Source organism: Chelonoidis abingdonii, chromosome 4 (genome assembly GCF_003597395.2).
Source record: "Chelonoidis abingdonii isolate Lonesome George chromosome 4, CheloAbing_2.0, whole genome shotgun sequence".
Taxonomy (NCBI): domain Eukaryota; kingdom Metazoa; phylum Chordata; order Testudines; family Testudinidae; genus Chelonoidis; species Chelonoidis abingdonii.
The window spans coordinates 65,782,681-65,799,840 of record NC_133772.1 but is presented as its reverse complement, the minus strand read 5'-3'; the positions used below and the strand labels follow the sequence as shown (position 1 = coordinate 65,799,840).

Genomic DNA, 17,160 nt, shown 5'->3' with positions numbered 1-17,160 from the left:
ACAGTTTTGTCCTAATCGAACTGCAGCACTACAGTATGGTTTATTTACATCCTACTGAGCATAATAAGAGTAAGGTGATGCAGCTCAGTCCCAGAGAGAGCTTCCTCTGCAGCCTATAAGACAGTAGAGCTCTTAAAAAGCATCAGTCATTTTATATCTCCATGACATAGATTAATTGTTCTGCTCTGCCTCCCTGTTACATGGTCACACAGCCATTGCTCGGTTCAGCTACAGAAAAGGCTATTCAGAAAGGCAGATTTAACGTGGGGAAGGCATAGCTTGCCTCTTGACAATGAATTACATATTGATTCTCTGGGTCGTTTAATGCAATTAACTTTTTATAAATAACTGAGGGCGCTCTTTCATGAAATCATCAGTAAGCTGTTAAGAGATGTTCTTCCTCAGAGCTTGCCTTGAGGCTGAATGTCTTCCATTTGCTGGTAATGAAGTAGTTAACTGGTATCAAATCTTCTTTTGCTTGACAGGATTGTTGCATTTAAATAACTAGTCATTCCATTTTAACAGTGTATTTGTGTATAGAATAACAATTACCACAGTGGAGCAGTCTTGTTGAGCAAAGTGGACATTTAATAAAAAGCTCAGCTGGAATTTCAGGGAAATAGCTAAATAATTCTAGAATTTGAGAACAAGATTTGTTTTTATTGTCCTTAGGAGGGTATCACTCTGCCATGTTTTAACTCTTTTCTTGAAAATCATTCTTGACTGTGAAAGTATTCTGCATCCTGTGACGAACTCCTGCCATTCAATCATTTTAAATGTGGATCTGGTGTCGGATTTATGTTTAATATGATATCTGACAGCTGCAAGAATAGATTTTTTTTTAATCCATTTAAATTTGAAACCGGCAGTCCCACTTGATTTTAAACTGTGCAGATTGCTGCCTTTTGTTGGCTCATAACTTTTATTTATCCAAAGACAGCACTATAAATTTCAGCTTTTTCAGCAACAAAAAATGTTGCAGACGTTGACAATCTCTTTAGAAATCCTACTAAACAACAAATATCTCTAGCTGCTGTGAGACTAAGGAGGATAGGAGAGGAGACTGGGATGCCAAAGAGACAGAGGAGGCGTAAGAAGGTAGCAGAGGCTGGGATTCAGGGTAGGAGGGGTCAAAGTTCAGTTAAGGAGCAAGGCCTGCTGTGGGAGCAGCAGAGTAATTAGTGCTTTATATGGATAGCCTTCTACTTTATTAATGCACAGTTCAGTACCATACATTTTTAAGCAGAACTTCTGGTTTTTTCCTGCTTAAATTGATAGTACATGGTTTAGTATATGGATTTTCCAAATAGTAACTATTTACAAATAAAAAGCACAATTCCATTTTGAAACTCTCTTAAGACTGAAAGAAAAATACTTCCTTTGTAAAGCTTTTTCAGTTATCTTTTTTCTAAATATTTTGGAAAATGTTAAAGGAGAGAGCTGCTAATTTAATCTATTAACTGTTCATATTTATCTTCCAAAAAACTCCAAAACCCTAGGGATAATTCTGTTGCACATCTGGTCTCCATTTTTTTTCTCAAAATAAAGGTAGCAACAACATTAAGATCTTTCTGCTAGATAATACTGTTGTAAGCCCAGAGGTCAAATTTCCCCACAATGTGGAAAAATATCCATATCGGATGATGATTGCTTCTGAAGAGTTTGCAAGGTATTCATATGTAGCATGATGACTTACTCTTAATTCTTGTGAGCATCAGAATGGAAGGTGTGATGTGTATATGCCAATAAACCAAAGCTAAACCGTTACAGTGCATCTAAATATAATGCATTGACATTTGCAGTCTCTTTTTTATGAGTCATGACTGAATTTTTGGATGCCATATTAATTTGTATTTAACTTCCAAAGGTGTTGCATCTCCACAACTTCTGTTAACTTTAGGAAATGCTGGTGCTTAGTGCCTCCAAAAATCAGGCTGCTGTTATATGGATGCTTAATTTTAGACATTCGCGTATGAAAAGTTTGGATCATGTGAATTAAACTTCTGTTTTTAGTGCAATCCGGCATAAAAGTACTGATAGTATTAAAAAGCCTTGCCCATGGTAATGAATTTATAGATTTTTTTTTTTTTTTTTTTTGCTTCTCTAATGTCCATTAACCATTATAAAGATCTAGGCTGTGTCTACACTGCACTTTTGTTGGGGGGAGAGTGTCACCCATCGCTGAAGCTACTGCACCTAATAGGGGATGGTTTTATTTTGTCATCAGGAGAGCTTTCCTCTGGTGACAGAGTGCCTATCGGGTGTGCATTACAACGGCGTGGCTGTAGCAGCGCAGTCATGCTGTTGTAAGGTGCACACTGTAAACATAACCCTAGTCTGACAGCTGCATAAGACAGGCCATAGAAATTCACCCACTGATTCCAGTATCAGACTCATAATTTCTGATTAAAATATGTGCCTAATTTTTAGTCTGAATTTATCTAGCATCAGCCTTTGTCTAGTGGATCATCAGTTCTTCATGAAATAGGTGTTTCTGTATTTGATAAATGATCCATTTTATTATACATAGGTTTGAAGTGAGCTCTCAACTAATGGACCAAGAAACACAATTTGTGCCGCATTCATACATGTATTCAAAAAGTTGTAATGAAAATTAAAGCAAACTTTGAAGTAGGCACTAAATGACAAGTATGAAAAGAGTCCCAGCCCTGTACTTTGACAAATGGCATTTTTGTATAGCAGCACTTCACTTTTAACTGTTACAGTACTTTCAAAGACCTAGTATTGGTTTCTTTTTTATAATCAAATATGTAGTTAACATAATACAAGATGAACTGCTAACTAGATGAAATTTGCAGGAATGCTTCTGAATTGGTTAACTTAAAAATATGTTAACCTTGTGCATCTAGATTTTCAAAATATTCGTGCACACAACTTTGTGTTCAGTTGTGCATGTGTAAAAGTGACATACTTTATACCCACAGTCCTGTTTGTTTACATGTAGTGAACACAAGTGGATTTCCTGTAGGGTGTTCCAGTACAGAGGACATTGAACGGTCCACTTGGGTCCTAATTCCGGTGTCTGCTCTGGCCTTTCAAATGTGCTCATTAATAACTTATCTGAAATTGGGGGGGGGGGGTTTGATGTGTTTTGGTCAGTAGCAAGTGCTGTTTTGAGTCATTTGCAAGTCCTTGATCAAAGAACCAAAAATGAAGATTTACTGCATTATTTCCTTTTTTGTTTTTTAATAACATTTCAATCTGAGTACATAATAAATTTGAAAAGTAAGCAACTGTGACTAGTTGCAATTATTAAAAATACTTCAGCATTTATATGTACCTCTTTATTCTATGAAAGTATATACATTTATTTATAGATCTCTATCCTTTGTTTGTTCCAATCCATGAAGCATGGATTAGCTGTTGGTAATCTTCATAATTGTAAACTCACTACTGTCCTCTTGGTCCAAGAATCTTTCATCAAGAAAAGTAAATTTTTCTAGAACTAGCATTGTAGCTCTACAGAAACAGCTATTGTCCATGTCCTACATCAATAGTAAAAACTTGCAGAAATGTGTACCCTTTGGATACACACTTTAAGCCTTACCTGGGAAGATATTTTTATGTAACTCTGGAAAATTAAGGGCTGGATCCTGCCTACAGGCATATGTCTCTACAAATCTTATACAGTCTGCTACAACACACTAATCTTAAAAATATAACTATGCATACACAGGTACAAATTAATAGTATTAATTTGCCCTTATAATACCACTTTTCATTATAGGACCTAAAAGTGCTTCACAATCAATGAGCTTCAGAAACCTCTAAAATGATAAAGAATATATAGGGAAGTTTTTGTCCACTACTGAAGCACAAAAGTCTCTGGGATAAAACACAGCAGCTGTCTAATAGCACCTGTTTAATAGCAAATTCAGCGTGTCACAAAATATTAAGATGAACAGAACATTAAATTGAAACATTAAGGGGTGGAATTTAGGTGGATAAGTGCAATTACCTCAGTTGGGATATAGCCAGGAAACCAAAGGTAACCTCCTTCCTCCTTACCCTTCTGAAAAGGGCTGTGGGGCCTCTGTCAAGGTGTCAGCTTGATGTCTTAGCCCCCCAAAAACTGTTGCTGAATGACAATTTTTGTTTGGGGTTTAACAAAATTTAATGCTAATTGTGACTGATCTGACAGTGATTTGTCATATCCCAGACAAACCTTATGGAATTAAACCTCATAGAATTCAGTTTAATACCTATGGAGTCCATTGTATTGAAAATGCACATATTTGTATATTATTTTGGGATTGTATAGAACTTCTTTAGGAGGAAGGCAGGATTAATGCAGTCTCTGGGAGATATTAAGAGCTTCAAAGGACTTTCTGGGTCAATAAGTGTGAAGTGGATTTCCTAGGAAATACTTACGGGTGAGAGAGTGCAAATGACCCACCTCAAATCCATCCTTTTGAAGCTGCAGTTTGAGCAAAGACCCACTGTCTGGCTGATTATCTAGTCATGAACTCTTCAAAGAGTCAGGCTGGATAAATTGGTGACTCCCTTGCTCATAACTCTTGTTCAGAGCAAAGGATGTAATGAATTTGAAACTACAGGAAATTCCTTGGGTGGGGTTTGAAGGCCTCTCCTGATAGAGCCCTTGTTGCAGTTGAGGTGATCTCTGGTAAGCTTATTAGCATGTGTGTAGGTTCTGTATTGCTTTTAGTATGTTTTCTCTGTGTTGCTTTACCTTAAAAATAAATTGGTACTTGCTTAGAAAACTCGTTCGGAACTTACAGATGTGTCAATTACACTATGTACCATTGGAGGAGAGAAGCAAAGCAGGCCTGCTTTAGATAGACTGTCTTTTTCTGAAATGACATAATGAAGGCAGGGAACTGTTGAGCCTGGAACTACCCATAGTCAGGAGGGAGAGGAATGCATGTCTCTGCCAGCTATTGCCTCTCTGGGATGGAGCCAGAAACCTGAGGGTGGGTGTCCTGGATGGACAACTAAGGGAAAATATAGGTGTAATTGCCTTGAATTGTGACAATTACGTTTGTGCAGTTTTTAATTTAATGAAGTTTTTATTTAAACATTCCCCTGCAGGACCTGACTCAAAACAAAACCATCTTAAAAACCAAGGCCAACATTATTGTAATACAAATAGAAACACTCAGCATACATGGTGAAAAGTGAACTAGACTTATACTATTGACTCAGTTTTAACTCCTCTGACATGGTTGTAGTAACACAAGGAAGGAATGAAGAGATGTCCACTTCAGGGAGTAATACTTTCCCTTTAATAGTGTGCTATGGCTAACACAAATGTTTACTTCATGAAGAAAATTTGTAATATGTTATTAAAGAATTTAAAATTTTAACTTTTCCCTAGGGAATGAGAACTGCTCCTTAAACTCAAGGGCAGAAGTGATACCAAAATGACTTTTTATATCTGCTATATTAATGATGTATTGAGAAATGCTTCCAGAAGCTATTGCAAATGGCCTGCTAAGCAGTTGCTGTGCAAATCCTCTTAACTGGAGACAATTTTTGAGAGTCTTGGGGAAGGAGAACTCTGTGTACACAGGACATATTGAGTCCTTTACTATACAATATGATTATAGCAATCTTGATTGGAATTAATAGCTCACTGGATGGGTTAAGTGAGAAGTTAACAGGTATGATGAAACCTAACCTATGTCATGGTAAGTCAATCAGTTTGGCCAGATTTGTAGTCAATGACATTACTAATTGATAGAATAGGGAGATGGTTTTAGCACGTAGCTGTAGCTGTCGTAATATTTTGTGCCTTTTATTCATCTCTTGTCCTCTAAAACAGGCTCCTCATGCAAACCAATAAAAGGGGATAAATGTAACACTGCTGTTTTAATCAAGCCATTCAGTGTATCCAACTTAGTGTAAATGCAATCATTGTTTGTGTTTTGCTCTTGTAGGTGAGACCTTGAGAGGAAAGATAACTGTCCTCAAGAATAGGAGAGATCCACGGTCCCTCATTATAACTCTTTCAGTGAACAATACAAAACAGACATACAGCCTGCAGTGAAAATACTAAACAGAATTCAAGAAATGCAAATTTTATATGTATCTGATGTCAATTTTTCTAAACAAAAATGGTGTTTGGCTCAAGAATACAGCAAGAGTTGGAACTGATTAGCATTGTGTGGTCTTGCAAAGGTGATAGATGAGATGATGATGAAACCAAATCTGAACATTTCCTGTAATGTGGAGAGAAGGAATGAAAATGATTTTAATTTTGGTGAATCTGCTAGAAAAGTCAGATAAGACTCTGCCATTTACTGTAACGATAACATGCTGTCTGTAAAATTTTAACTCAGCAGAGCATAGCTTATTCTTACTATGCTCACTGGCAAACCTGATTATTCTCACCAAAAAAGGCAATCTTGCATAGTTTCTTAGCTAAGATCAAAAGAGGGCCAACCCCTGTGCAGACCTCATTTTTATTTGGAACAATTCAGTAGAAGTAAGTGCTTCAGGATTTGGCCCATCATGCTCTAGTGATGAAAACTACGTTTGTTTTTATAAACTTTCTATTACTGTATGATGTAAATTGCACTTGTCAAAATAAACTATCAAAGTACATTTTGTTATTCAGTTGTCTTATTTATTGGAAGATTAAGAACGTCAATATCTACATACCTGCCCCTGGAAATTTCCACTACATGCATCTGATGAAGTGGGTATTCATCCACGAACGCTCATGCTCCAAAATGTCTGTTAGTCTATAAGGTGCCACAGGACTCTTCGCTGCTTTTACAGATTCAGACTAACACGGCTACCCCTCTGATGCATAATATCTACAGTGGCTCTCCTAGTAATTACTGAAGCTTTTCCTGTCCTGATCTATTGGACTGGCTTTTGCAAAGTTGCACATGTATCTGGGTAGTTCCAATATCCTTCATCCGCTCTTGACTTCTTCAGAGCATAGTGACACAAAAATGCAGTCAGTTGTCATCATATGTCCATTTTCTACATTTCAACAAAACCAAATTCCATAGAACTAGCAATGAAGCTCCATTTATCAAAAAGCAGAAGGCAGAAAGTCTGGCATTCCTGACCTTAGGAAAACTGAAGGGATGCAGGTGCATCTCTGACATTTACCAATTTGCTGGTCACAATGCACCATTGATTGCGGGACCAAAACTGCTACCAGTCTTTGGGCTGAACTGCAAGTAGAGCAGCCTTGCGAGCATATTGTCCCATTTCCCACCTACCCATTTCTTGCCTTTTTGAGCTGGAATTGTGGGGCTTGATTTGTCCACAGTGAAAAAAATTTGGCCTGGACTTTGTGCACATGACAGGAATTTTACCCTATGTTAAGAGTAAGAATGGACATTGCTTTAATGTTTAATACTGGACACTCTCTCTAAAATACAAAACAAGAGATTCAAAAGTCCATGAGCCAAATTTTCAAGAGCTCTGCTCCCATTTAGGCAGCTAAATGGGAACAGCTGGAGGCTGAGCCCTTCTGCGAGTCTGGCTACTTCACATAGGGGCCTAATAGGGAGGTGAGGTCTTTTTGAAAAAACCCTCGAGATTCCTGCAGTAACTCTAGCACAGCTGTGTTGTGTACCTTGTGGTGATGAATGCCCAGTTGCAAAGTTTGAATCCGACTTTCCCAGTTCATTGGGGAAGAGAGAGGGTGCTGTATTTAGTGTTTTCGTTTGAGCCCATCTCTAATGAATAAAATCTATAAATGTTCCTTAGTAGCATTGTGATTCCACGCAACAAAATTCCATAAAGTTCATTGACATTAACTCATTTATTTTAATTGCTCAGTCTGAATGAAGTACCATGAGTGAATAGCATAAATGACTGAATAGTTAACTTCAATTTTCAGTTTCTACAGTTTCCTATGCTACTACAAGCAAAGGTTCTAAAAATGATTATTTCGATAATATTCATTGTAGCCCAGTGTAATTCTAATGGAAAGCTCTTGTAGGTTGATACATGCACACCATCAGTTCAATGTAGAAGTATAAAGAACATGGGTGTATCAGACTGCAAATTAACTTAAAATCTTTTTAACTATAAAAATAACAGTTTTTAGCACTAAATTTTTTTCACTCTTCAAAAAAAACTTTTCTCTAAAATATCCTGTGGGTTATTTAACTTTCCATGTTGAAGCAACATATAGAAAAGGGAGTGGAGATCGTGAAGAGGGATCCAGTTAACTTTTCCAACCAAAAACTTCAGACATTTAAATTTGGAGTGATATCTGCCATGGGGGAAGGGAGAAGAGACATTTTCTTCAGTCCTTAAAATTAATAATCAGTTTTCATACTATTTTGTGAGAACAGCTCAATACTTAAAGGAAGATTCCCAAGAACTTGATCATTAATGTTGGTTAATGATTAGTTTGCTAGTTAATGGCTCAGAGATTGCAGGCTATTAAAGCTAACAGATTGCTCATTAGCTGCAGTAACTGCAGAATTTGAGGAGAAAGCTACTGTATTCAATTATCTCTTCTAGTAACCTGTAATTATTTTTGGTTTCCACCCCCTCTTTCAATGGGAAATAGTTTGAAAAATCATTCATTAGTCATTAACATTCTCTGCAAATATGTACCATTTGCTGTGTTTATAGATGCTTGATGCAGATGTTTATAGATGCTGTAACCATGCAGAGCTTTCAGAGTGAAAGAATGTTTCACTTTATTGAGGGATAACTAGTGTAAAAACAGAGCCTGCTTCCAGTAATGATGAGTTAGTTACATCAGTCATCAGTTTTCCCACAGGTATTATGTATATACTTGTTTAATGGTTAATGAAAACTGTAGCAAATCTCTCTTCAGATGAGCATAAGGACATTGTACTTTCAAAACATATCCATGTGCCTAAAACCATATTCATGCACCTTTCAGTACAAATGGCCTCATCTGCAAGGATGCTGGGCACCTGCTACTACCAAATTGTATTTGGATGCTGGACTACAGGAAACTCAATTTTCCAATTGACCTTTCCTTTGTTTTTCTGGTAAGGTAAAGTTTTTGATCTCCAGTTTATAAACTTCTCCTGAATGGCTTTGAACACTTGTCGGCCAAGCTGCAAAAGTGATCTCCTAGTTTACCCATGAGGGAGAGGGGAAGCCAGGCATTAACATGGATGCAGCTCCAGTTCCTTATTAGCCAGTGTCTCTTGAATGAGTCTCCTGCTGGGGGCCTTAATAGGATTTCATAGTTTGCCCCTGCTCTTTATTCTATTGCATGGTGTTTGCTTTAATAACACACAGCTCCTGTGATACAGAAGAAGGCTTTTGATCTTCAGATGGACAAAGTTTAAGGGGAATTAGTAAATATATCCACCACTTTTCTGAACACATGTAGGCTGCTAGCAAGATTGCAAGCCACTTTTTTTTGTTTGTCAGTTGAATTTTAAAGTGTACAGATTGTCTAGCAGTTGTCATGTGCAAACATACCTATTTGATAGTTTCTGAAGTTCCCTATAGTTATGATTCTTAACACACTAACAACGTTTTATGTCTCTGGTTAAATTCCCCGTGAGAAAAGATTATCTGTTCACCAGGATTTTTGGTAATGTGCCACAACAGTTTCACTACCACCTGTTAATGACTTCCTCTGTGTTGGAGGATGTAGAAAGAGCTGAAAGCCCTGACTATTAATGTCATAAGTCAAACATGGAAAGGAAGAGTGAGAGAGAGCAGAGGGAGTGATAATGTCTCCTGCAGGAGACATTAAGCCTGGAGCAAGCTTGCTAAAGGAGCTAACCAGAAACACCTTGCTTGTGGGGAGGGAAATGCAAGCAGCTGGTTCCGTATAAGAGAGCCAACACAGTTGGGGAGCTTACGCTGAGAGTCTACAGCTGAGTCCACTCTGAAATGGACAACTGCAGGCTGAACCTCAGGCAGGCCACCCCTAAGAACGCATTTAAAAAAAGAAAAGGAGACTAGATGAAAGAATCCTTTCAGTCACGCAGACTCTGAGGTAAGAGTCATGCCTTGGGCCAGGTACTTGGTACTCTGAGTTTTACTTCTGAGTTATTGTCTGAATAAATCCAGACTCCTATAAGGGTGTTGATTGGATAAGAAGTGTGTGCAGTGTCTGTAAAAGAGCCTGTAAGCAGGAGAATAAAGGGCAGAGCAGAAGCACCAGGGCCAAGCAAGGCTGAACGGGGCAACCATCTCAACCACAAGGAGTGAAAGCCAAAGCTTTGGGAAAGGAATAGCCAATGTAACCATGTGCTGAGGCCATTTTCCTGATTGCCCATTGGAAAACCCTTTCTACTGGCGATATTTGATTTCTAGAGATAAATTTCAGGAGCCTGTTAACTTTGATAACATCAGTAACACGATGTAACTAAGTTCATGGTCATTGATCAAAATACTCTATCCCAGAATTTCTCTTCAAACAGCACCAGTATAGTAGGAAAAATTCTCTGTAAAAGTGCTGTCTCAGGGGTTTTAACTAGATTTCTTAGCAAACTGGATGGAATTATTCCAATGAACGATTTTGTTTATAAAAAAAATTAAAATTCTTTGCAGATTACTGCACACTTGCAGTAGAAACAATGAATGGAACTATTTGAAAAGTCACTTCTCCAATTACCAGTCAAGATCTAACTTCTGTGGAAAAGCTTTGACATTACATTCACTTAAAACAGTTCAAGGTCATTAGCTGCCTCAGGGCAAGCGTGACTTTTGTGCTTAGGACTTAGCATGTAAGTATAGCTGTATTTTGTTTTCTGATACTTTCATGTATTTGTACATGTAGGGTCAAATATTCAGTGACCTCTGTTTGCACACAGGCAAACACGTGTCCAGGGGTCAGATTCAAACTCCTGTGTGCACACGATAGAATGTACATGTGCAAATCCTGTCACGCCTTTGTGCACAGATGTTAGTGGTTGACAGTACATGCAGGAGTGGTAGCATGTGCACAAATGATTTGATACCACTGGGGAATGATGTTCCTTTATTCTGTTACTGGCTTGGGCTCTGAAAGTTTACATAAACGTTTAAAACTGTTTACACTTCAGATGAAAATACTTGGGCCAGATCCTCATCTGGTGTAAAGTGGCATAACTCCATTGACTACAATAGAGCAACACCAGTTTACACTATCTCATCTGGCCCTTTTACCTTCAAAATTAGAGTATATATCAACTAATAAAACTGGGAGTGATATATAACACCATATTATCCTGTTGTCATGTATCCACTGGTGCTTTTGCACTGTAAGCTTCGTAAGGTTGTGAGACCGTTGTTGCTATTTATTACTAATGTCATGCCATAAATGTGAATGTTATGTTTAGGTCTGGTTTGCCTGTTGTAGAGGGCCATGTAAATTTACAATGCTATATAAACAGCTTTTAGCTATATATGAACTTCAGAATCGTTGACAGCTAATTGAAATCTCTTATTCTGCTATTCTTGGTATATTTAGAATATTTACCACATGTTCATATATTGGCATATGAACATGCATATATATTTGCAAATTAGAGGCTCAGGCTGTGCAGCATTTGTGCCCTACAGTAAGTCCCAGCCACCACACTCATCTATAGTATACAGTATATTAAAAAAAAACAAAAAAAAAAAACCAACCCAAGTTCTGTTTTGTACAAGAAATAGCTTGTATAATTTTTAATAAGGTTACCAATATATTTAGATCCTTTTAAAATAAAATCCATTTGTAGCATGATACACTTCTTAACTATTGAACATGCAACCTAGATAGTGAAGGATTAGATTAATAATTGGTTTTAGGCATCTAAATCCCAGAATCAGGCCTCACTGGGATCCACAAAACCCCCATAACTTCACCATGAGTAGTTCACTGCAGTTAAATCACTGGACTGGTATGCAGGACATCAGAGTTCAAGTCCTGGCTTTGCCAAAGACTACCGGTGTGACTGGTTGCAATCCTGGAAACGTGTGCATGGAAACTGCATCAAAAGATTTGTGCATGTGCTTAAAGCTGAGCACATGTGCATTTGCCAGATCAAAGCCTGCATCAATATCTTTTGCTCTGCCTCAGTTCCCAATCTGTACAATGGGAATAATACTTCCCTCTCTCACTGGAGCATTCAGGGTAACTGCATTTAAAATTTGTGTGGCTGCCATCTTATGGTGAGGGTTCGTGGACCATGTAAGAACCTTGAAAGATAGATTGAAGACTGCTTATATTATATAAATTACAGAGCACCAAACAGTACATAATAGCAAATGCTGACACTGGCTTAAAAAAATGGCATCCAGTTACACCAAACATAATGTATAGTGGATGAGATAAAGTATAGAAGGCAGCTAAAACAAATGTCATGAGCACAGTTGTCATAAGGTATAATTCCCAAATCTGAACCTTAGCGTCCAAAATTTGGGTACCTGCATGAATCCTCTAAGCTTAATTACCAGCTTAGATCCTGTACTGCTGCCACCAACCAGGAATTCCAGTGCCTGGTACACTCTGGTCCCCCCCAAAACCTTCCCTGGGGACCCCAAGACTCAGATGCCTTGAGTCTCACAACAAAGGGAAATAACCCTTTCCCTTCCCCCTCTTTACCTCCTCCCAGGCTTCCCCTCCCTGCGTTACCCTGGAGATTACTGTACTTAAACTCCTTGAATTACAAAACAGAGAGAACACTTCACCTTCCCCCCTCCTTCTTTTCCCCCTCCCAGTCTTTCCCCGAGAGAGACAGTAATCCTGGCACAGAGATTCCTATCCCCTTGAGCCTCAACTAGAAAAGAAAATTAAACAGGTCTTGAAAGAAAGCTTTTAATAAAAAAAAGAAAAGACATAAAAATCGTCTCTGTAATCAAGATGAAAATTTACAGGGTCTGTTAACTTATAAAAAATGAATAAACAGCCTTATTCAGAAAAAATACAATTTAAACATTTCCAGCAAACTACACACTTGCAAATACCGAAAAACAATGAAAAAGCCTATATTGTCTTTCTACCTGTACTTACAAATTGGAAACAGAAGATTAGAGAGCCTGGAGATAGTGTGATCACCCTCAGAGCCTAGAGAGCACACTGACCCAGAACAAAGGACCCACACCCCAAAACCTCCCTCCCTTGAGATTTGAAAGTATCTTGTTTCCTGATTGGTCTTCTGGTCAGGTGTTGTTTGTTAACCCTTTCCAGGTGAAAGAGACATTAACCCTTAGCTATCTGTTTATGACAACAGTAGAGAATTACACTGAGAGGCTTGAGAGATTAAACATGTAGAAAATGAATTTTATCTTTGTTGTGAGGAATGTGTAGTGGGCAATGTGAGGAAGCCTCAGCATAAAGGAGCTAAAGTATGTAAAATACATGATAAAAGGTTAGAGGGTTTGGATTTCTCAGGAGACTGGAGCCTTTTACCTCACCACCAGCTAGTTCAGTACAAGTCCAAGTGACCTAAAATTGTAACCACCTGATAACTGGCCTAATGTGAACTCAGTAGGTATTCAGTCAACTTTACACATTGACAGCATCAGCAATGCAGGGAAATCTGATCTGTCATTTTACTGCTTATGATGGTCCACCTGGATCTGGGGCGAGGCATGTTAACAGGACCAGTGCTAGGGTTTTGAGCGCCCTAGGTGGACGGCAATTTCGCCGCCCTGCGCGCTGGTCCTGCGGCTCCGGTGCCTGTGGGTGGTTTACAGGAGCCGCGCGAGCAGCTGACTGTCCACAGGCATGACTGCGGTAGCTCCATCCGAGCCGCGGACCAGCGGACCGCCCGCAGGCACCACTGCGGCAGCTCCACGGGTGCTGCCTGCCGCCCCCTCCGGTGGCGCCCTGACCCAGGGTCAGAGTGCCTCCGCGGCAGCCAGTAGCCCGGGGTTTCCCTGCGCCAGGGGACCCCTTGGGCTGCCGGCTGCCGCGGCGGCGCCCTGACCCAGGGGACACCCTGGGCTGCTGGCTGCTGCAGGCAGCCCAGACTCCCTCTCTGTCCTAATAGCAGGGCTGCTCAACCATTTAAAAAAAGATTTGGGGGCACTTTTTGGTGCTCCCCAAATCTCGGCACCCTAGGCAACCGCCTAGTCCACCTAAATGTTTGCACCAGCCCTGCATGTTAATAGGATATTCGAAAGCCTGCATATATTGTCCATCTACTACTCTGCGAATAGAGGGCTGCAGTTTCACAGGTACTACACTCTGATCTACTCAGCTGTTCCCTCACATTTCAGAACAGAAATTAGCTCTTTCTGTGAAGTGAGAGTTTTACTTAGTTGCTTTGGATTCTTGCTAACACTTTCAGCGTTCCATACAGCTCTGAAGCCGGCCATGGCAAATAAAAAGTGGGCTTCAGTCTTACCCAGCCAAACAATAGTACCATGGAACAATCAAGTACAGCTTTACAACACTTCATTCTGCTCTTGCAAAGATTAACCAAAGCAAAACAAAAGCCTCGTAATGAGAGCGATAGCAAATTAAAGGCGAATAAAACTTACTCAACAAGTTAATTCTATTTTCCACTTGGGTACTGTTTCTAAGTTACTGTGGAAAAGTGTGTGTGGCGTGGTAGCAAACGTGCTCTATTGAAAGAATATATTTTGCATCCTCACAATGAAACCTATAATCCTCCTCTGCCCCCAACCCCTCCAAAAAAATTGCTTTCCTCAGAGTTGCTATTAAAATGCCCACATTGCACGTGGAGGTCTAGGGATCTTTTGTGATTTTCAAAGCAGTCTAAGGGAGTTTGGTGACCAAAATACCTGCCTAGATTCATAGGCTTGTTTCTCTACTGCCTTGCACCTTCTGGTGGTGGTGTTCACCTGTACAAAATGACTGTCAAGTGTTCACACAATGAAATGTGTTGATATGGATTACACCTGTACAAAGTGGGTATGAAAAGGACCATACAAGGTAAGGTAATAAGGGATCAAGCCCTTAGGGCTGTTCTATATTAAGGAAATCTGTATTGCTGCAAATTCCTAATGTAAACTTGCTGCAAAGTGACATTACCAGGAAAGCTATACTGGTGCATGCCCCTCTTTATACTGTGCCATACATCTACAATTATTAGGATTTTATGCTGCAAATTCCCCTGATGTAGATAGGTGCTTTATCTAACCATATGTGCAGTACTTGTATGACACAGTAACAAGTGTTCTATTTTATTATTTCTTTAGAGTTCTAAAATGGAGTGCCTATCCCAGGTTTGAAAAATACTCTCTATTCTCAACATAAATATACACACACTTCGTTAGCTAGTATGCCATTGCTTGTACTGTTGACAGAGGGGTTCATTACAGTAAATTTCCGCCAACAACTTACAATCACTATTAGAATTTAGCATCAAACAATGTGCCCAACTTTGGGTGATAGAAGAAATTTCCACTGATAACTGGAATTTCCACTAGACAGAGGAAGGATGGTCTGGTGGTGAGATTGCTAGCCTGAGACTTAGGACTTGATCATATAAGTATTCTAGATAGAAATAAATGCTACTGGGGGACACTACCTGAACCTCAGTTATCCAAAACAGAGTAATCAAGCTTGACCTGTAAATAGAATTGAATTTTGATTAAGCTATTTAATGACTTATGCAAAGGAGAGTGAGTAAGGATGGAATCTTCTAATACCATTGACCTCTGTCACAATGCTGGACATCCGGCAAGCAAAATCCATTCAGCTGGAAAATTGGATGGGGTGTGGGCTTGGAGCAGGACTTCACTGTAACTCACTTGCTACAGCTGGGCTACACTTGCCTAAATGAGTAAATTGACACAGCTTTAAGTTGAGAAGAGAAAGTGTCAGAAAAAGCCAATAGATTTTTCCTTCCTTCCTTCCCATGTTGGCATGTGCATCACCAATTCTCTTATAACCTGTGTTTTTCTAGGTCTTTCACAACTCTAGATTTCTCAGCAGGGTTAAAAGGCTGCAAAACAAATCTTGTCTAAGGAAAGGTAAATGTCATGCAGTGTCCCTAGAGAGAGAGAGAAATTAAATAATAATAATTTTAATATTTTTTTAAAAAGGGGAGGTTGATGTTTGGGTCACTTTCACAGCAAGGACAACACTGCCATTACAGCTTACACACTATTGGAAATTAATGGACTTTTCCTGCTTGAAATCTGACATCTGCAGTGTCTCACCCCTCTTCTGGACTGCCACAAAAAAACAAACCAAAAAAACCCAGTGAGAGAACCCTCAAGACCCTGTATGCCTTCCTCTGTGGTGTCTGCCACCACAGGCAGGGCTGGGAGAAACTTCTGTAGAAACTGCTTTTTTATTTATTTTTAAAGAATGAACAACGGTAGGTATATGTGAGACATTTGCTTACCCAACTACCAATCCCTTCTGGCAATTTAGTCCCATGGATTGGAGTAACTAGAGATTACGGATGCTTTTGGGTGCCCAAACTGATACTTTTAAAGCCGGGCCTAATTTTCAGAGAGTGCTGAAAATCAGGCCTCTTTATGAAGTCAAGTGAGAGACCCCAAAACTCAATGATCACTTGAAAATTCAGGCCATGAATCTTTTGATTTTTGGCTACTCCCACTGTCTATGACTTCTGCCTATGACCACTCTCTTTGCTGTGGATTATGAAGCTATAAACTGATAGTTATAGCTTCAGGTAGGAGGACCTCTTTAGGAGTAAGATGCAATATTTCTTCAAACATTAAAGTGAGCTATCAGCATATAAAACAAAATAGTATTTATGTAGCTTTTTCCCCTGAAATTTCTGTAGGAAGGAATTTTGTTTTAATTCTTAAAATAATCTTTTGCTTTTTCTATTCTCCCTCCACTCATGGCTAATTATTGCCACACAGTAGTGATGAAAAGATCAGATCTGAATCTGAACTTCTCCAAAGTGTCTGAAGGTGTTTTGAACTGGGCTTTTTTCCTGCTCCATTTTAAGCAGGAGTGGCTCTAGCTTTTTCGCCATCCCAAGCATGGCAGGCAGGCTACCTTCGGCGGCATGCCTGCGGGAGGTCCACCAGTGCCACGGCTTCGGCGTACCCACCACCAAATTGCCACCGAATCCGCGGGACCGGCAGACCTCCCACAGGTGCACTGCCAAAGGCTGCCTGCTGCCCTCGCAGGGACTGGCAGGGTGCTCCCTGCTCCGGTCACGCACTTGAAGCGCTGGTGCCTGGAGCCGCTGCTGATTTTAATGATAGAGGCCATCTACAACGTCTGGATTCTGATTACAGCATGGAGCAGCATTTTGGTTCAGACATCTCTCTGGATAACTGGGC

The 17,160-nt window shown here is 39.5% G+C and overlaps 1 protein-coding gene across 1 annotated transcript in view; it reads left to right on the top strand.

Moving 5' to 3' along the window:
* The window catches only part of PRMT3 (protein arginine methyltransferase 3), a 108,732-nt gene extending 102,147 nt beyond the window's left edge, over positions 1 to 6,585 (top strand). Inside the window, exon 16 of the mRNA XM_032794571.2 lies at positions 5,919 to 6,585. Coding sequence (XP_032650462.1) covers positions 5,919 to 6,028 — 110 coding nt within the window. The 3' untranslated portion in view covers positions 6,029 to 6,585. The remainder of the gene's footprint in view (positions 1 to 5,918) is intronic.
* Positions 6,586 to 17,160: the final 10,575 nt, after the last annotated feature.